This window comes from Heterocephalus glaber, unplaced genomic scaffold (genome assembly GCF_053883595.1).
Source record: "Heterocephalus glaber isolate CG9 unplaced genomic scaffold, H.glaber_assembly_v1.0 deba00001561, whole genome shotgun sequence".
Classification (NCBI taxonomy): Eukaryota; Metazoa; Chordata; class Mammalia; order Rodentia; family Bathyergidae; genus Heterocephalus; species Heterocephalus glaber.
Window position 1 is genome coordinate 7029764 of NW_028258349.1, and position 21455 is coordinate 7051218.

Here is a 21455-nt window from a genome sequence, read left to right on the forward strand (position 1 = left end):
CAAAGTTGACCACATACACAAACACGTGCATCCTGCAGCGATGTCCCTGCAGTCCTCCCAAGGCCTCAGGAGCCACCCATCAATCCAGTGAAGACCTCTTCGTTTCCCCAAAGAGCCTCCTGCCCATCTGACACTGTCCCCCAGGAAAACCCAAACCAAGCTCTCCTCTGAGGGTTCAGCCTACCGAGTAAAGCTTCAGGGAACTGAAAACATCTACAATAGTTGTGTTTGGTACTTACTTGCCTACCCTGCGTGAGTCCATTGTTAGCCCTGGCACCTTAGTGCCAAGTCTCTTCATTCTGTTAAACCTGAGCATGCTCTATTAAACCCTGTGTCCTGGTTCTCCCCACCCACTGCTCCCCTTGTCAATACTCTAGACTTGGACTGGTATCCAGATCTTGCACCTCCATCTCTGTGAGGCCACCCTAATGAAGGCTACAATCTCCAGAGCACAGTCCCTGCCAGGCAGGTATAACATGCACCTCACTATGTGCACCAAGCGTTCTAGGAACCAGGTACAGGAGCATCCCTAATTCAAAATCTCAAATGTTCTGAGATCTGAAGGGTACTGAGTGGGTTTTGGATTCAGAGCATTTCAGACTTTGAATTTTCAGATTAGGGATGTTCGACCACTAAAATCTGTGCAAACATCCCCAAGCCCAGAAAAACTCCAAAATCTAAAATACTTCTGGTCCCAAGTGTTACTGATACAGGATACTCAACCCGCACTATTAACAACCTATGTTACAGACAAGGCCTTCCTGTGTGGAAATGCAGGCTTCACCCTCTGGAACACGGCACATATAATCATTTAAACTATGCATATATAAGCACACGTATGTGTATATGTGTATTTATGTATTTACATATATATGCACATGTATAATATATAAAATAACAGGGTAGGGCCAGGGGTTTGGCTCAGTAGTTCTGCTGCCTGCCTCGAAAGTCCAAGGACCCAAGTTCAATCCTGGGTACCATAAACAAATAAATAAATGGGTAGTTTTTTTTTAACTTAGTGGATTCCAACTTTCACTGAAAACAAAACCCTCCACATTCTCATCGCAGGGTTGGTGGTACTTCCATCCAATAGTTAACTTTTCTTAAAATAATCGCAGGAAATGCTTCTAGAAATGTTTTCTTTAATTCAAAAGTGGAGGAAAGGGGCTGCAGGAAAAATTCCTGCTGTACTGTCAGAATAAACTGATGTTGTATTTACATATTCAGGGTACCATGATTTTCATGGTTTACTTAATGCTGCTTAATCTTTTTGAGTTTATATAAATGTTTCTTGAGTAGGCAACATAACTGCCTCAATGTCTTAAAGCAGCAATCAAAAGAAACCTGTGCAAATACAGCAGAATGCAGTCCCAGCTACTTGGGAGGCTGAGGCAGGAAAATCCCTTGAGCCCCAGAATTACAGACTAGCTGTAGCAACACAGTGAGACCCCACACACTAATCTCACAAAAAGAAAGCTTAGCATTTATAGCTTTAAAAGAGACAAAAGCTAAAGCCTTGTTTATTCCAAATGAAATTTAGAAAACAGAAAAGAATTTCTTGCTATAAAAATTTTCAGTACATTTGTATAAATCCTAATTGTTTTTCTTTATATATTTGGTTTTGTTAACATTTTGTAACCATACTAAAAGTTGCACAATTTAATGCTTCATGACATGCCACTCTAAATGTTATGTAAATATGCCACACCTGAAAATTTTTTTTTCACAGATTTGGGCAAGCACAAGGCCCTGAGTCAATTCCCAGTACCAAAAAAAAAAAAAAAAAAAATACAATACAGATTTGGGAAACCCACTTACTAAATAATCTCCAAGGAAAAGGAATCTGAATTTTTTAAGCTTACTCTGTGATTGACTGTAATACATTTAATTAATCTACCTAATAAATTAGCATATACTTCATTTGCTTAGTCTGCCACTGTCAATTACTGAATTGTTTCCACATTTTTTCTATTCTACAATCATAAATCTCCTTAAAGGTATCTCTCTGCATACAAACACAATTATTTTCTGATGGTTTGCTTTTTTAAAATACTGTAGTCAGGAGGAAACTATGGAGTAGCTGCAGCTCCACTAGTACCCACCCCACCACAGTCTAGGAATTGTAGAGAAGACTGGTAGACATTCAGAGCTGCCCTGGATATTCAAGAAGGGTCAATATAAAATTAGATTCCTAACAGAAACTCAAAAAGACATCTGCCTTCTCATACGGCTCCATAATCACTAAGTCCCCCTTGAGTCTATAGCCCCAAATTGCCTCCTACATCTTCTGCTGTTTAGTGCTGTTGTAAAGTTTACATTTGTCAGGGGTGTCACTCAGTGGTAGGGCACATGCTTAACATGGGTGAGGTGCTGGGTTTGATTCCCAGCAACACACACACACACACACACACAAAAGGTTCACATTTGTTAAGATATCTATTATACAACATGGTGACTATAGTTAGTAACAATATACTGTATACTTGAAAATCACTGATTTTAATGTTCTCACCACAAAAAAGATGGTAAATACATAAGGTAATTAGTGTTAATTAGCTTGATTTAGCCATTGTACAATGTATATATTTACCTATATATGCTTCAGTTCTGAAGATCGCTAACTACTCACAGGTATCTGCAGAGCAACAGGTTCAACTGCTGTGTCTCCATACTGATATCAGTTAATCAACATATAAAGTAAATGCATTCAAGCTCACTGAATATCAGGGCTTGCATTCTTAAGTTTAAGATCAAAATGCCACAAAGTCATCACCAAAGAAACCTTAAGCCAATATTTCTCAAACCAGCACCTGTGGACATACTTTCAGGGTTCTCTGAGGTTTTTCTCCCCTTAAAAGGAGTTTACAAGGTACTCAAAGTTGAGAACCACCGACTTACGAATGCAGACACCATGTTGTTTTTCTCTCCCGCCCAGCACCCAGCCCAGGATTGGCACTCAGCAGAAACTAAGCGACACATTTCTGCACCCAGGCACAGGGTTTAAGCCAGGCCTTCTTGTCACATTTGGACATCCCTAGAACGAAGAGAATCACTTCTCTGCCTTTTATCGTACTGATACGAACTGATATTCCGACCCCACTCTCTTTAAAGATAGCAAAAGGACAGGACCTAGGAATAGGAAATGCCTTAAGCAGCGTCACAGATCTGGTGAGTAGCAGAAACAATGATATCCTTTGCCAGCTATCCCAACCTCACTGCCAGTTCCCCCACAGCAGCTGCCTCCGCCGACCTTTAAGAACTGTGACTGGAGACCCCACAGACCTCATTACCGCCGCCGCCACCACTCTGTCCCATTTCCGCCCTCCCTGGTCCCCAATCTCCCTGTGTCCTTTCCAAGTCTGCCCCCCTCGCTGTACCCAAGGTCTTCACCGGCATACCCTCACCCCAACCCTACTGCTCCCCCTACAAAGATGCAAGCTAGCCGGCCGGGTTAGTTCAGTGGCAGAGTGTCAGCTTAACATGCAAGAGGCTCTGCGTTCCAGCCCTAGTACCGGGAAAAAAACCAAAAAACAAAAAACAAAAAACCTGAAATGATCCCACAAAACCCACTACTACAACTTCACCAGCGCCTTCAGCGCCCACGGAGTTGGCCCCAAGGCGCATGCACCACCCTAGGTCGGCGCACGTCAGTGACGTCACGCGCAGCGCCATCTCCGAGCTCTGAAAGTCTCCCACACTCCCGCTGCCCGCAAGCCCTGGCGAATCTTGACTAGGTCTACCTCACCGCCTTGGATTAAGGAGCCTTTCTAGCCGAAAGCATTTTTTCCTGTGATGCTGGCAACTGGATCCAGGGGCTTCGCAGAGCTACATCTCCAGCCCTTTTTAATTGTTTTTGAGACAGGGTCTCGCTGAATCGCTGTTGCCCAGGCTGAGCTTGAACCTGTGATCTTCTTAGATCGCACAGTAAACTGGGTTAACAAGCGTGAGCCTCCACGGCAGGCCTCCAGAGGAAACTTGACGAGAGAGACTCCTGGTGGCCGAGAACCGCTGATCAAAGTGAAGAGTCTGCAACGCGTGAGGACGACTTCATCCGAGCGCGCCGGAAGCGGGCCCACAATGAAGAGTAAGGGACGGTGCGAAGTTGGGGGGGGGGGGCGGTTACGAAGGGTTGGAGACTTGATGTTGGTGGATAAAATGAGTCAGGGCTACCTGTCACTCCAGAGTCTTAACGGAACTCTATGGGAGTTGTTCCACCTTACTTAAAAGAAACAGACCCACAGTGCAGATCCGCAGACTCCGCCTCTGAGCGAGCAATGATGTCAGGAGACCCGACAAGCTCTCGTGGGGACTGCCCAGTGGTGTGTGATGCTAAAGGATAAAGGGTCAGAGCCCTGGCCGGACCTGGCCACTACATCCCTGCCCTCCTCTGCCACCTAATTTTCCACCTTTTGTCTCGTATAAAATTCTGAGAGTTGCTGGGAACGATATCACCCAAGGCTTTGTTATAGGAGCAGAGATGTGCCAAGGCTGAGAAGCAAGTACCAGAGTAGTATAGCCAGGGGAGTGTAGACCCTATAAAGACTGGACAGATCAGAATTTTGATTTCCACTCCTGCCGGTCCTTACTCCTTACCCTATACGACCAAGTTAAGTGATCAGCATATGTAAGCTTACCTTTCTTGTGAGTATAAGTAGGAATACCCACTGCAAAGGATTGTTTAGAATGTGTAATGAGAAAAATATGTAGCTTTCAATCAACTGCCTGACAAGAAATGAGTGTTCAGTAACTATTACGTGTGTACTGTTGGAGAAAGACTTCCAAGTCTGATGCTAGGCATCTATGACAAGGGAAGCAAAATCATTCCTGGGGTTCCTGCAAATTTCTCTCTACAAATAGATTTTTAATCCCCATTTTCCATGTGAGGACAACTAGACTCTTTATATGAAACTTGTGACGTGTGGTTTGCTTGATCAGACATGTACTGGAAATCACAAGAAAGGTGGGACAAAATGTGTAGAGTGTAGTGTGAAATAAATTTTCAAATTATTTGGTTCTTAAACCAAGCCCTTGGTCCCATTCTTATTTATTCATACCCCTGTCGTGTCTTCAGTGCCGGTTTTCTTCTTTAGAAAAATTAAGTACAAAGCAGAAGTGAGGATGTTTTTCGAGGTTGATACCACATTGATCAATATATATATATTTAGAATCTGAAAAATGACTGCTGCATTTTTTCAGTTCAGGACACCATCAATTATATAATATGTTCCAATTGCATGGATACTAACATGTGACAAATCTTTGTTTATTTTTCTATGGTACTAGGAGTTGAACCCCGGGCCTTTGGAATAAGCTGTGTCCCCAGCTCTTTTTATTGTTTTGAAACAGGGTCTGACAAAGTCACTAAGTTGCCCAACCTGGGCTTAAACTCATGATCCTTTTGCCTCAGCCTCCCATAGTGCTGGGATTACAAGCAGATGCCACCATACCCAGCTTGAAAAGCCTTTTTTAAACATTTGCAGTCAGCAAAATATATTTTTAGCGATCTTATCTTACAGCTGTATCATCTTTTTTTTTTTAACCTAACTTTTAAATGGGTTACTTCATTAGACTTAGTGTAATTGCTTAAGCTTCTAACTTATGGTATTTTAAAACAGAGCAACTTTTAAGTATGATTCATTTACCAGCAACAGCATCTAGGAATTTGTTAGAAATCCAGGATCTGAGCATAGGGACCAAAAATCTGTGGCTTAATAAGGTTTCTTTGGGCCGGGGATTTAGCTCAGTGGTTCTGGCTCCTGCCTCGCAAGCGCAAGGTCCCAAGTTCAATCCCCAGTACCAAAAAAAGAAAGATTTCTTTAAACACAGTCAAATGTGATAAGCATTCTTTTGTAAGCCACCTTTAGAACTGCTAATGTAGACATGGCCAGAGGGTGTACAGATACAAGGCATCCAAAAGGACTAGGGGTGTAGCTCAGTGTTAGAACACTTGTTTGGCATGCTTGAAGCCCTGAGTTTGATCCCCAGCACCACCAAAAAAAATTTTTTTTAAGGAGTCTAAGGAAGCATTTAAGCTTTGGTTTTTCATACCAGACCCATCTTCTACCTCTCAGTAAGCATACTCATTGTTTTTTTTTTTTTTTAGCATACTCATTTTTATAGTTAGAAAATCCATGGGCCGGCCAGGGATTTAGGTCAGTAGTTCTGTCGCCTGCCTTGCAACCACAAGGTCCTGAGTTCGATCCCTGGTACCAAAAAAAAACAGAAAAGCCATGGGCCTTGTAGCCATACTCCACAGGAATTAATCATTTCTTCTTTCTTTAATCCCCCAGGTGTGATCTACCATACTTTTTCTCAAAAGGAAGCAAAAGAGTACGATGTTCAGGTACAGTCTTTGCAGGAAGTCTAGGAGCAACAAAGGTGCTGACAGAGATGCCTTAGTGGCATCTAAGCCTATAGTATTGGTTTTAACTGTTTTCTGCCATGTCTTACTCCTCACATTTCCAGTGAACCTTTTAGGCTCCATCAAGGTCTATGTTATACTGATGTTCCCAGATGCAACCTGCTTTCCTGTTGTCTCAGTCAGGTTTGATAAACTTGAACTCCTTGATTTTGTGTCATCTCCCACTATGGAGGGACACTAGGCCAGGCTCACCTGAAACCTGCCCTGATAAGCACCATCATTGGACCTCGTCACTCTGTCCCCTTCGCTCCTGAAAAAGGCACATAGATCACATTTCTTAAGTGGAACTTAGATTATGTTCTGTCACTTGGCCAAAATCTCCACTTGTGGCTCACAGTGAGTATTACCTTGAAGTCAAGGTTTTGAAATCAGGGTACTTTTATTTTGCTTTTCCATGAAAGAGACCTCTTACCTATTTAAAAGAATTAAATAATTGTGCTCTTATAATGATGCTGATGAATTCATTTTTAGTTAACATCTAACAGTCCAGTGTTGAAACAGACATAGTTCTGCCATCCCTTCTGGGAGCTCCCTCAGAGATTATGCATATCATATCTTTTCATTCCCTTGTTTCTCTGCCGTGTGGGAGGTCTTCATTACTATTGACACATTAACCTCAAGCTGTCAGTTGCAGTCTGCTTAGTGCTGAAATGGCCCAGCCAAGAGGTAGCACATGAGAGGGCAAAGGCAGCCACTGCCAAATGAGGGGTAGATTGTTGGAACTACAACTTGAGAAGTAATGACACTTGGGGTTTTTTCAAGAACTACACACAAATGTGATTGTTATTATGCCCAGAAGTCCTCTCTCAGGGCCTGTGTTTATCACAGTAACTTGTCACTGTGCACCATGTTGGAGAGAGTAGTGAAGGGCGTCAGGTGCACTTGATTCTTTCTCCAAGCAGTACAGGAGCAGACCTCTCAGAGAAAGCTCACACTGTCCACAGCACTGGGAACCCAAGTAAAGGGGATTGTGATAGGGGCTCTGTCAGAATCCCTCCTCCCAGGCTTGGCCCACCCTGGAGCACCTGGTTTTACTATTTCCCCTGGTGTTAGGATCCTTTCCCGCACAGCCATGGCTTGGTTCTATTCCGAGTTTGTCTTCTTGGGGTCATGACTAATTAAATGTCTGTGTTATACATTCTTGAGCTTGCCTTCCTGCCAAGGATGAGGGAAATCTTCCACATATCAGGCTTTCAGTCCTCAGCAGAACAACCTCAGAGAAACAGGGCAGGAAGTCACTGATATGGGCATTGTGTAAGACACATGGTCATAGGCTGGCATATGGATGTGACATTCACATCTTGGAGGCTGTGGGTAGCAGACACTTGGCAGATGAGAGATTATGGGAGCTCGATGGGTAGACAGATGGATCAGTGAAGACTGGCTCTCAGAAGTGGCGGGTGGGAGTGCCTGGGGTCCTGGCAGCCCAGACCAGAACAGTGAGCACTGCATCACCCTGTCTCTGCAGCAACTGGGAGCCCAGAGGGCAGAAGCCTTTGTGAGCGCCTTCCTGAAGCGGAGCATGCCCCACATGAGCCAGCAGGCCTGTGAGAACCAGTTGCAGCGCAAAGCTGTTATTCTGGAGTACTTCACTCGCCGGAAGCGCAAGGAGAAGAAAAAAAAATCAAAAGGCCTCTCTGCCAGGGAGAGGAGAGATCTACAGCTCTTTGACATTAAACCAGAGCAACAGAGGTAAGCCCTGCCTTTCCTGTGCCTTCTTGCCCACAGTGGCTTACTCTTCTCATCTGGTGTAGGTTTGGGAGCCCAGTGGCTTAATAGGAAGCCTCTCCGTCCTTTGCCACAAGAGGGCAGCCTTCCTTTACCAATTCCTCATGTTTGGGTTTGCTTTCAATAGCAAGACATGATGATACTAAGGACTTATTATTTGGCTTCTGTCCTAGCCTTAACTAATAAGGCCATGCCATAAGTGAGTCTGTTGCCCTTGGCAACAGACTGTTTGTCTTTTGGCTTTCTCAGACTGAAAAGAGGAACTTATGGGATATCTATCTATCTATCTATCTATATATATATATATCTGTAGCTTTTAATATCACTAGACAGAATCACCCACAGGGGTTTTATTGCCAAGGAAAGATGCTGCCTACACATTTCAGAAGTTTCTAAAAGGGATACATCACTCTTGTGGGAGGACATTTTCCATCCTCTGACTGACACTCCACCCTCCCTGGCAACAGTCTGAGTTTGCACATCTTGGGACTGTTGATAGCCTTTTCCTAAAGATGTATAGGCAAATAGCCTTCCACATTCCAGAAGACAAAGTATGTCACTTTGTCAGTGACACCTCTCACAAAATCAGCAGGGCTATAGACACAGAAAACACCTCTCCCTGTTCAGAGTGTCTCACTAGTAGCTTATTTGTTTCTCTAAGCTAGGACTTCATGTAAATGGATTCCCCATAAAGGACCAAAACAAGTGATAATGGCCCCAATATAAACCTTTGTGGTCCTGTCACCTGCTCCCTGTCATTCATTATTCTCCCCGAAGCCTGCTTGCTCACCTTCCAGAAAGACCTGTTACCTTAATAAGGAGCTACATGGCAACCAGCAGATCCTGTGGACTGAAAGTTTAAGTTCAGTTTTATGTAACAGAAAACCTCACTGTGTCAGTGGCTTAAATTCATTTCTTGCCCATGAACAGTGGCCTGGGTTAGTGAGGAAGACAGGCCCAAAGACATGAGGGATCCAAGCAGCAGATTACCACCGAGCTCAGCACAAAGTCTGAGATGACTGCTTGAGCTGTAGCTACCGTGGCCACATCTGGCCAGGGGGAAGCAACACAGGGCAGAGAAAGGCCCCTCCTCATTATTAGCAGAAACTTAACCTCACCCTCAGAAGGGTCTACCATGGAGGAAACCGAGGTTCAAAAGGTGAAGGCACCAGATTTTAGTCAGATTTGATTTTATTTATTTTTTCCTGGTACCGAGGATCAAACTCAGGACCTTGTGCTTGCCAGACAGGCATAGCGCCACTGAGCTACATCCCTGGCAAGATTTTAGTCAGATTATCAGCAGTGAAAGTAGGATTTACACCCAGTCCCTAACTTTCCCAGGTCATCATTGTTGGCATCAAGAAAGCTCTGTACTATTTGGACATTGTAATGCCTTACCGATATTGCCTAACTTGTCACCTGTTTCTGGCTTTATCACAGGTATAATCTTTTTCTCCCTCTCCATGAACTCTGGAAACAGTACATCCGGGACCTGTGCAATGGCCTCAAGCCAGACACGTGAGTTGTGTTTCTGAAGCTTACCCATTGGGGTAGATCCTGGCTCTTAGGATCACTGTGTATGCATCCTCAGGAACCAGCCATCTGCACTCCTTGGGTACAGAAGTTTGTAGACATGTTTGCTTCATTCAGAACACTTCGTCATGGTGTAAATTAGGGCTTCTGTTTATCTCATAGGCAGCCACAGATGATTCAAGCCAAGCTGTTAAAGGCGGATCTTCATGGTGCTATTATTTCAGGTAATTTGCCTAAGAGCACTATCACCCAGTGGCAGTGTGGCACGTGTGTTGCTATATTACACATGTAGCAAAGTTTATTTGAAAAAGTAAAAGTGAAAAGTGAGGAAGAAACTGGCTCTGCAGAGCAAGCTTGGGCCAAGTAAAAGAGGAAAAAGCAAAATAAAAGGACACCCTGGAAAACACAAGGCAGGCTGCCATGAGGAAAGCCATGTTACCAAGCTCTTCATGGCATCTGTGTCCTTTTATGCTGTCTAAATCTTGATGAAACCCTAGAGAACTTGTACATATGGGTCCCGAGAGGCAGTGCTGAGATCCCCCCTCAGGCTGACTTCAGGTCTAGGCCATCCTATTGAAAACCTGCTCAAGTTCTCTCAAGAAGTCCACATGCAGGGCTTTGGAAACTGTTCTGCCCACGTGTTCCAGGATCTTGTAGTTAACGAGTCACACCTACTTTCCCAGGCAGCTGTGCCATGCCATAGTCTCCTGTCTCATTTCCCCCTGAGGGACGTGTATCCTCATAGTTCTTTATGGGGTGCTGAAGGAGTGGAGGTCTTTCTTCTATAGCATCTTCGAGCTGGAAGAGGTTAGAGGCCCTACCTCCTGGGGATTATGTGCTCTGCGACTACCTTCCGTGCTGTGCCTCCCCATGTGGGTTTCTTAAGGTCTCTGCAGATCATTAGCACTGAGGGCTGGAGGTGGTTACAGCCTTCTTGGCCCATTCTGCCCTTTGATGGACACACTTCAGCAGTCTTTGTGCGCCTTCTGCACAATCTGAACACAATCCCTGTCATCTACTCCGATGGTTTTCAGTGTCCGCTGTGATGAACAGCTCTCCAGTTGCCATCTCCTGAATGCCAGGCTCATTCTCCTAACTAGCTTCTGCACATGGCCACCTGGAAGTCCAGTAGGTAGGCACCTCGGACTGTATATCCAAAACAGAACTCTTGGTCTCCCCTCAAGCCAGCCCCTCACCCGGCCTTCTCCATTTCTTAATGGAAACACTATTTACTTTGTCCAGGCCAAAAATCTAGACATTCCTTCTTTCTTAATCCCCACCTCTAATCTGCTAGCACATCCTAGTACCCAAATCTAAACCAGCATCTTCTCCCCAGATTTCTTGAGAGAACACCTAATCCTTTCTTGTCTGGTACATTTCCCCCAACCTGAACCAAACAAGCAGAATGGATGCTTTATGACAGAAATCAGATCATGTCCCTTCCCTACTTTAAACCTTCTGGCAGTTTTCCATCCTGTTAAAATAAAATTCTGCCTAAGGTCTAAAAGGCCTCTTCAGTGTCCTTGGGCAGCAGGTCTAGCCATACTGGCCTTTTTGCTTCTGTCACACCAGGCTTCACCCTGCCTCAGAACCTTTACATTTGCTCTTCCCTCTGCCCAGAGAGTTCTCCTGTTTGTTCATACACTGTTCTCTTCTCAGATGTCACTTCCTCAGAGTTTACCATCACTACAGGTGACCTCTCCACCGTCCTTACTCCACCCTTATTTTTCTTAGCACTCCTCACTGTCAGGAAATGTAACTGTCTTTGGTTTGCCACACATTGTCCCTCCCCTGTTGCAACATAGCTCCATGCAGTAGTGTGCCCCCAGCACCTACCTCAGACAGTGCTGGTGTGTAGCAGGTGCTCAGGGAATGTCTGTTGACTGCATCAAGGGCAGGGCTCGGGACAGATGAAGGGCCTGCTGCCTGTGACTGGCTAATCTCATATCACTGTCTTCAGGGCACCTCTGAGCCCGATTCCCATTTAGCCAGAGCTCAGGAGGCCCTGGGTAGCTCGTGATGGCCAGGTGTTTACTCAGACCTGCAGACAACACTTGGTTCCTTCAGAGCAGCCAAACTGTGGGCCTTGGTAGTGCTGAATGCATGTGTAACCTGTGTCTCCAGATCACTGCCTAAGATCCCAGTAATCACAGGCCCCCAGAGGACAGCTGTCAGAACAGCCCAGACACTACCCAGCTTTGCCCTGCCCAACCAGCCTCTACCCTCGGGGTATTTTCTTTCTTCTGCTAGCCCAGAAGGAGGGACCAATGTCCCCAGCCCCTAAGATCCGCCTGTCTTTGGCTCCCCAAGGTCTCGGAGGCCGGAGCCTTCAGCTGCCTTTCTCTTTTGCAGTCACAAAGTCCAAATGCCCCTCATACGTGGGTGTAACGGGAATCCTTCTACAGGAGACAAAGCATGTTTTCAAAATCATCACCAAAGAAGATCGCCTGAAAGGTAAGTACTCATGTCTCTGGGGGCATCACAGGCCAGCCACCCCAGCTGCTACTTTATCCCTTTCCTTGAGGCTCCAAGAGTCCAGAGTCAATATACACTGCATATACTTAGTGTTTTGTTTTGTTTTCTATTGTCTGATGTGTTTGCTTGTTGTTTTGTTTTCTTTTTTTGTTTTGTTTTATTTTTGAGATAAGCTCTTGCTATGTATTCCAGGCTGACCTTGAACTCACTGTGTAGCCCAGGCTGGCCTCAGACTTGCGGAAGTCCTCCTGCTTCAGCCTCCTGAGTGCTAGGATTGCAGACATAATGTCACTATGCCCAGCTTTGCAGATACATACTGACTCTAAGATCCAAGCCTGCTGAGACCACCCCTGGCCCCTTGGCTCTCCCCAGAGGCATTTGTGAGCAGAGCTGGCAGCCTCAGCCAGAACAGTCAGGGAAGGGAGAGCTGCTTGCATGGACCTCAGGGAACTGGGTCTGTTTGGGCCCTCTACTTGTCAGAGCCTGCTGCCTCCAAAAGGAGTATAACTAAGTAGATAACAGGGAGGAAACAGAGTAGGGCCTGACCCTGGAGTTCTGAGAACCGCACTCTGTGGCTCACATTGCTTGAGCAGATACTTTGGGTCATCTGCGATTTCTGTACCCCATCTTGCCCACAAATCAGGGCCTTCTAACCAAGTTGGAGGGTCTTAAGAACCACCACCACCCCCTTTCGTGTTGGTGGTGGTGGGGATGCTTGGGGTCGAACCTAGGACCTGGTGCATGGTATGTGTTCTACGACTGAACTATGCCCTAGTCCCTGTTCCTTTAATTTTGGAGCTTGGTTTATCTTGCTTCTTCCTTCCATTTTCCTGAGTATTCTTCGGCTCACATTGCAAACCTCAGAAAGTGGTGTGAAAGTTCCCCGCTGAGCATAAGGCCAAAAGCCGGGCTGAAAGTTATGTGGGAAAACCTTTTTTTTTTTCCTCTCAGTACTGGGGATCGAACTCAGGACCTTGCCCTTGGGAGGCAAGCGGCAGCACCACTGAGCTAAATCCCTGGACCTGGGAAAACCTATTTCTGCAGTGCTTCTGGGAGCCTCTGATTCTGGGAGTTTGTTTCATAGCTTTTGACCCAGAAAATGAGGTGTTACATTATATTTATTTTATTTATTTATTTTTTACATTATATTTAGAATGTGAATCAGGTGCCCTGATGACAGAGTAACTACACATAATCCTGTGCTATCACCTTTGTGGGTTTCCCCATTTCCTAATGGCTTCTTTTTTAAATATAAACATTTTATAAATAACATTCTACCTAGAAATTAACTTACTGCTTGAAGTTTTCCTCATTCTTTTTCTCCACCATTTTTTTTTCCAGTTATCCCCAAGCTAAATTGTGTGTTTGCTATAGAAATCGATGACTTTATTTCCTACATTTATGGGAGTAAATTCCAGCTTCGGTCAAGTGAGAGGTCTGCCAAGAAGTTCAAAGGAAAAGGAACAATTGACCTGTGACTTCTTTGCCACCTAAGCCAACTGTTTATGGCACATGGAAATTGGAAACACTCGAAGTACCCATGCTTCAGTGGCGAGATTCCACTTATAGACAGCTCCAGCCAGTGGAAATCAAAGCCAAGGACATTGAATAGCACAGGAAGATGTGACCTTCATTTTTGTAATGCTCCTGTGGAGAGACAAGACAGCCAGAATCTGCACCAGGATTAACTCTGGTTGTCTTGAAGAGCAAGACTCTTAGGTTATTTCTTTTTTGTAATCTTTTTTGTACATGCTTTTTTGTAATCTGAGTTTTCTGAATGTTCTATGATAAATCAGTTATTCTTTCACTGATAAATTGCACACGTAAACTGGAAATAAAGGAACTGTTGCTGTAGTCCAGCTGGGTTGAAAGAAAAGGGGAGCCCCAAGATCATGCTTTTCACTTGCCCCAGCCATGAGCGGCTGCCCTGTGCAGTGGTAGAGTGGTAGAGAAAATGTAACACATTTTCAAGCGTGCCTGCCACCAAGCTGAGCTAACCAAGGTCCACTTTGCTAAAGTTCAGCAGGAGTGAATGATGAAATTGCTCAGTGACTTAGGGCTCACTCAGTTGAGGAACTAGAATTGGGGTGGACCGTGGAGGCAGAACATCGGGTCTGCATGTGCTTAGTAGTGGTTGACCTGGTACAGGTAGACTAAGGCATAGACAGCATTCTCCCTGGCCACTGTTTCTCTTTCCACAGTCTAACCTGCTCGGAATGCCAGAGTCCCCAAACATGGCCCATTTTGACACCTTTGGTCTGTTCTTATTGCCGAGAAAACTGGCTTTTCAGCCTGGCTCTACCCTAACAATTATCGATAAGGCCACTTGATGAGGTCCTTCTATGCAGCATCAGGCTGGAGCCAGAGTGAGAACAGGGTGGGAACAGCCTTCCAGGTTTCTGTTAGGAAAGCCAGATGTGCAGAAACACAGCTCGGAAGGACCTGTCACCCCTTCCCTTTAAGAGCCAATGTGTGCCGACTGACAAAGTGTCACTGCTAGTGACAGAAAATCATGTGCCTTTCTCAGACCAGGAGAAGCAGCAATGACAGTCCTGACTTTCTCAGTATTTTCCCCTCAAACTCCACACTGGAGGAAAAACAATGGTAAAGGGAAGTGTAAACACTTCCTTTATGACAGGAGAGCAGGAAGGCCTCATTCTGTGCCACTGCACATCCCAAAGGCACCGAGTGCACCCAAGTGCCACAGGAACCAGCCCAGCAGCTTGGCCCTCCTCCTTTCCCTGCTTACTGGGACGTTGGTGAGGCCGCCCAGGTGCTCCCACCGTTAGCACTATCATTGCCGCCTGAGGTGCAGAGCCCACACGGGCAGGCGTAAGTCCCAGCACCAGCCTGAACAGGGAAAGCTGGCCTGACAACTGCATTTTGTGATCACTTGCCCAAGGCCTTACTGCCTGTAAAGGAAGAGCCAGGATTTGAACCCAGTAGTCTGGCTCCAGCACTGGGCTTTTCACTTCAGAGTGGCTGCAGGGATGAGAAAGAGACTGTGCTAAAGTACTTAACATACTTCCTTTATCACCTGGTCTGCTAAGAAAGTCTACATCTACAATGTACTGTAGCTTCAGTTCCAAGTATCTGAAGTGCCACATTTGTAGCAGCATAGGTGGTATAACTTCCTGAGCAGCCTACTCATACCCACCCTCTGCAGTGTAAAAGGCATCAAATGTTGTGTAAATACACAGTTGCTTTCCAGAAAAGTTGTTGGTACCATTTGCCATGTGAAATCTGTTTTTCATTTGGCGCAGACTCAAGTTGCTGTGTGAGTGGCTGTGTAATTTGTAGACTTCTCTCCCCTTCCCAGAGGCTTGGTGAGAATGCTCACCTACCACATAGCTGCTGCCGTGCAAGCCTATTTGCAGAAGGCACTTTTGTCTCCACACCAACCTCCTAGGGAGCAGAAGGAGAGGGGAGGCCCAGGCCAGCAGGGCTCCGGCCCTGATGTGGCTGTGCTAACTGCTACACAGCAGGGCCATAGATCAGGAGTGGCTGAGTCCCCACAGGCTATGGCCTGGGCTCATCATGGAGAGCACTGTGGTACTGGGTGATCTGATCTGTCTTCACTCAAGAACCAGGACTACCTTAGCTGAAGCCTTGGACATGCAGACCTGTGTGTGACAGCTCAATCAGCCTCGTGTAAACTGCACCAGAGATACCTGTGCCCCAGAGAAAGTGGTTAACACCTCAGGAGGCTGCTGGCCTGGGAGATGTCAGCCCCGGAACCCACTGTTCTCTCAGCAGGCCTGATGGCCCCTTTTCAGTTGCCAGGGCTGACTGGAGGATTCAGCTGCTGCACAGAGCTCACAGGGTACAAGCCAGAGCCTCTGGGGGAGGAGGATGAAGCACCCGGAGGGGAAAGTGAGGGCGGTGTGTGTGGGCCATGGCCCTTGTAAAAGTCAGCTCGAGCCTCCATGAGTAAACACCAGACTGGAGCTAAAACAGCAGATTTATTCTCTTCTCAGAAATCCAAGAGGATGGTGCTGTCAAGAGTTGGGTACTGGTGAGGCCTCTTCTGGCTTCTGCCTTCTCTCTGGATCCTCACTGTCCTACATGTGCAAGGACAGAGATGCCTTTATAAGGACACTGATGCTACCATGTTAGGGCCCTACCCTGTGAATCCATTTAACCTTAATTACTTCCTTAAAACTCCATCTCCAAATACAGTATCGTCATATTGGAGGTTAGGGTCAATATATGAATAGGCAGGGGACTGGAGGGGATATGTACACAAATCTATCCATAGCAGCCAGGAAGTTTTCCCAACTAGGACACTGGTTGTACTTCCCAGGAAGGCTCCAATACCACCCTGGCCCCTGTCCTCAGACACTCGCCTGGACTTCCCAGCCCAACATTTGGGGTGCTTGGACCACTAGCCAGTTCAGCCAACCCAATGCTTAGCCACCATTTCCACGGGATTTCATGACTTGCTTATATAGGAACCTAGGTCCAGGATTGCTTAGGTTCCTTTTGATCTTTACAAACAGCTGAACTCAACCTCCTTCTCCTGCCCATTGGGGCCACTGGGCAATCTGGTTGAGGGAGGAGATGTATAAGCAAGTGGGAAGGGCTAGCAGAGGAGGCCCCTTGGGAGGAAGTGGCTCCAGATCTAGGAAACTGGGGGGATATGAAGAACGTAGTCACCCAGGTATAGGGCAGGAGCCTATAGAGTCATCATGGAGGACCCAGGAAGTCAGAGGATGGTTTGTGAGGGTCTGCCCAAATGACTAAGGGCCAGGTAGGAGAAGAGGTGGGAAAGGGATGTGCTGCCAGTCTCATCTCCATGGGAGATAGCTGAGGAGCTTCCACATCAGAATCAGCAGGCTACATGTCCAAAACAGCCTGATCCTGGCCTGCAACTCAGGCCTGCTGAGTCAGACACCAGGGCAGAACCCAGAAAGCTGTGTGTTTATGTAAGATCCCAGCTGTTTCCTCAGTCACTAGTATTTGAGGACAGCAGACCAGAGATAATATCCAACATCTCTCCCAGCTCTGACGTCTGGATTGTAATTTAAGATTTGGGATTCTTGGGCCAGTATTTTCTGGATGCTGGAAAAGGTCACCAAGTGACTAATCTCTCAGGTTCTGAAAAGTAAACATGAACATTTTTCCAAAGCCATAAATTATGGTAAAAAGCTTTCTTTCTGGACAATGGCTTTAGCATTAATTTAGTTTGCATTTCTTAGCTATAATGCCTCATTAAGACATCTGTTAAATGTCTATAATATTAATTTAATAGAGGGGGTTCTAATAGAACCGTATTGGAATTGTCCATTTAATTAACCTCATGGGCCTTTAATGGATGTCTTAAATAGACATCATTAACAAGAGTGCTAGACAAATTGAAATTAGAGTCAATAACATTCTTGGTAATTTTTCTTGAGCTGTGAAGGACGAGCACTGCTAAGCAGACAGGCACAGAGAAGGGCTGCACGCGGAGAAGTGTCAGAGCTGCCGTCCCCGGGGCATCCCCAGGGGATAGGCCTCGAGTGGGGTCCACCATTCTACGTCCCTGTTAGCTTTGCCCAAAGAAGATGATACTCTGGCCGTAGGAAGCACCTCTCAGGAGAAAGACCTGCCCCTCCATACAACCTGTACAGAAAAGCTTTTCTCTCCTGGCCCATCACACTGAGCTGAGTGAGAAACGGGTGGTGAGAGGAAGATAAAGGAGGACATAGGAACTCACCCCTAGATTTACGGATCACGGATCAAGGTGTGTTACCGTAGGTCAGGTGAGACAGAACAAATGAGGATAGGGTGGGATTGGGAAGGGCGGGTGAGCAGAGTGGGGTGAGACAGGATGAAATGGAACATTACTACATCACTCTGCTTCCGTGCCTCACTGAACGGTTCTCACTCAAATGATGCATTTTTCCAGAGTCAGTTTCCATTTTTTTCTCATCTGACCTCTCTCATTGACACAGTTAGCCATTCCTCCCTCCTGAAACATCTCTGTATCCCCATGCTTCTGACTCTCCCACTTCCCTGACCTCTCCTAGTGTCCTGCAATGGACCCTCCTCTTCCAAACTGTACATGTGGGGACACCCCTGAGCATCATCTTTGGACTTCTGTTCCACAGCAGTGGATTCCACGACTCCAGATATACTTCCGATCTCAAAATCATACTGTGGACCAGAACCCAATGTGTATCTCTGTTTATTGTCTTCCTCCACCCAATTGGAATATATGCTCCTTAAGGACAATGATTTTGTTTTGATAGCTGCTGTATTCTCCTCAGTTATTTAGAAGCATATCTGACCTGTGATGGGTACTTAAACAATATGCATAAAGAGAATGCATAAACTTTCCCCTTGATATCTCTACCCGGGTATCTAATAGCTATCCTGACCTGATAGGATGCATTTGGAGTTCTTGACTTTGCACTGCAAATCCACTCGCCCCCTCAGTCAATGGCTCTGTAACTTGAGGATCTGAGGAGTCATCCTTAATACCTTTCTTGCAATGGCACCCCCTGTCCAATCTTGCATGAAGCCCAGCCCTTCTCCCAGTTCCCCTGCTGCAGCCCTCGTCCACCCCTACTATCACCCCAGTCCCGGCCACATCCCCCATCGGTCTCCCTGTTTCCAGCTCAGCCACCCTGATTCAGATTGTGCCATCCTCTGCTTAAAACCCACATGCAACTTCCTACTCACTTAGGTTAAATCCTGCTCCTGACCCTCACACTCTGCCTACTCCTCCAGCCAGTCTCAGCCCACCTCCCCCAAGTCCTGCCCCAGCCCTTTTCTGTGCCGCCGCTCCACTCTGTGCAGCTGCATCACCTTTCCTTCTTTTCGAGACTTTCTTCTCCTGGACCTTCAATCTCAAGGCAGCCTCCTCTGCACCCAGCTCTCTACAGCCAGAAGTCTCCCTCCCAAAAAAGCCGCTCTTTCCCCTCCCGTCTCTATCATGTTACCCATCATATATCCTCTGTCCCTTCTCATATGTAACATAATCTTATCTACTCATTTATAGTCTCTTTCTTTCACTAGAATGTGATCCCCAGGAACAGAGAGATGTTGCCTGTCTTGTTGTCATTGTAACTATTGTAACCCCTGTATGATACAGAACAGTCCTCTGTGTATAATAAGTGCTCAGTAAAGTTTTGTCTACCTCCCCTCAAAAAGTGAGCCAAAGGTGTGGCACTAACGACAATAAGGGTTGTTGCACATACCAACTGTGAAGACAGCCAGTGTGACCTCCAGTCTGGCCCAGACAGAGCCCCTGTGACTTTTCCTCACAGAGAGCACACTAGCCTGAGGTCACCATGCTACCCCGCCCTTCCACGCTGGCAGGCCCCCCAGCAAGCAAGAGTCCCCAGGATCCAAGAGCCCTAAGTCATCAGATGCTGGCCCTCCTGCTGCTCAGACCCATGTGGCTACACTCCATAAACAGCAGTGTGTTATGGGACCAGTGCTTCTCTACTCTTTTCAGTTTCACCCATTAAATCCCAGAATGCAGGTGGGGACATCAAGAGTCAGAAAACCCAAGTTCAAGGCTCAGCTTACACTTGTCCCTCAGTTCCACCAACAGAAGATGTGAAGAAAGGGGTGTACCATTTATTAGAGACACCTCTCTTCTACACAAATTAAACTGTACCCTCTGCCAAAAGAGAGGGCGGGAGAGAGGAAGGAGGTTGCAGAGAGTGCTGCCAATGGCCCGGCCCTGCCCTGCATTCTGCGGAAGTTTGCCTTGCAGTGAGAGTAGATAGAAAGCATCAGTAGGAGGCCTTGTCTCCCAAAAGTGTGTGATTCTAATACGTTTCACAAGCACACAGGCCCTGAGCTGTGGGGCGCTACAGGAGCTCACACCAGCTCATGTGAACCCCAGTCTCTGCCCAATTCCACACTCACACAGGCAGCCTGAACCCACTGTGGTGGGAGCATGCACACTGGCAATTCACAGCATGCACCAGTCGGAGGTGGCCCAACATTTGCAGCACCCCAGTGCCCAAACAGACCCCACCAGCTGCGTTCAAAGTGATAAGCCCCAGCCCTGTGAGCTCTACCCCGGGGCTCTGTCTCTGCAGTGTCCTTCCTGCTTGCAAGTGGAGCCTGAAGCCTGGCCCTCGGCACTGGCCCTAGGCAAGATGCAACCCTGTCCTGAGGGCCAAAAACTCAGAGCAATTGCTGGCTGAACACACAGAGAACTATAAACTCAAAATATGTGTCTTTCTCTCGGTGTGTGTTATACTTCAATTAAAAATGTTATTTGTGGGAGAACCGTTAAGTCTGTTATATGGATGCTTAATAGGCATCTAAACTCACTTAAGCATCTCCCCAGCAATCTTGCTTCTTAATCTTGGTTCTAATGGCCCTTGGCTAAGAATTACACAGTTAAAACAAGGAAACCTGGAGTCCTACAACTGCACTGTGTCACCAAATTCACAATTTTATTATCTGCCCCCATCTCTCAAAGTATTGGCCCTTTCTCTGCCCTGGACCCATGGGGACCAAAAACCCAGCAATACTTCAGTCATTATGATGTGGCTGCCTTAGATCTGCTGGTCTCCACCCATATGAGGCCTCTAGTTTAATAAGTATGACAGTGAGTGGTGGTGACAGGGGATATGGATGGGGAGTGGGATAGGGAGGAGACCATGCCTATGTCAAAGGCCTTGGCAGGTCTGGAAGTGAGCAAGCTTCTCCCGGGACCTGACCTCAGGACGAAGCTAGAGAGAGCTGGAGACAGCAGGCAGAGGAGCCTGCTGCAAAGGAGCTGGGAGGGGAGAGTCCCTGAGATGCAGCTGGGGGCTTCAGGCCCTGGGCAGGGCAGCAGGAAGCCAGGGCAGGATGGAGGGGTGAGCCAGCAGGACCAGAGCAAGGGCCAGGCGACCCTCAGGAGGCCCTGGCCTGTGAGGGACATCAGTAGCCTGGACCAGCATTGGTATTAGAAATACACAGTTTTGTGATTGCATATAGCATCCATAAATAAGGCCTTAGGGACACAGACCCTGTCCCCTTGAGACTCCATGTAGTCACCACCAAGTGCCCTGAGAGACAGCAGCCCACTGGGGGGAAGGGGTTGGTGCCAGCTATTCAAGCTGGTAAATGAGGGGCTGGGAGTCAAGATCAGCAGGCCATAGTCAGGTGCAAAGCTGCAGCCAAGGTCTTAGAAGAGGAATGGGCAGGGCGGGGGGGGGGGGGGGAGAAGGAGCCCTTGGCCAGCCGGAAATGAGGAAGGAGATGGCCAAGCTGGCTCCAGGGCTCTGGAGGGCTGGGTCCTTGCCTAGATTGACTTTGTGACACTAGGCAAGCCACCACCTGCCAGTGCCTCAGTGTCCTCTGT

At 46.8% G+C, this 21455-nt stretch overlaps 1 protein-coding gene across 1 annotated transcript; it reads left to right on the plus strand.

The window, feature by feature from the left end:
* The first annotated feature begins 3663 nt into the window (after window positions 1-3663).
* Pop4 (POP4 ribonuclease P/MRP subunit) lies at window positions 3664-14011 on the plus strand. The gene is made up of 7 exons (XM_004858774.3): window positions 3664-4084; window positions 6291-6343; window positions 7890-8113; window positions 9590-9667; window positions 9845-9906; window positions 12035-12136; window positions 13499-14011. Exons 1-7 carry the CDS (start codon window positions 4078-4080, stop codon window positions 13633-13635), a joined length of 663 nt encoding a protein of 220 aa, XP_004858831.1. The 5' UTR covers window positions 3664-4077; the 3' UTR covers window positions 13636-14011.
* The last annotated feature ends 7444 nt before the right edge of the window (window positions 14012-21455 follow it).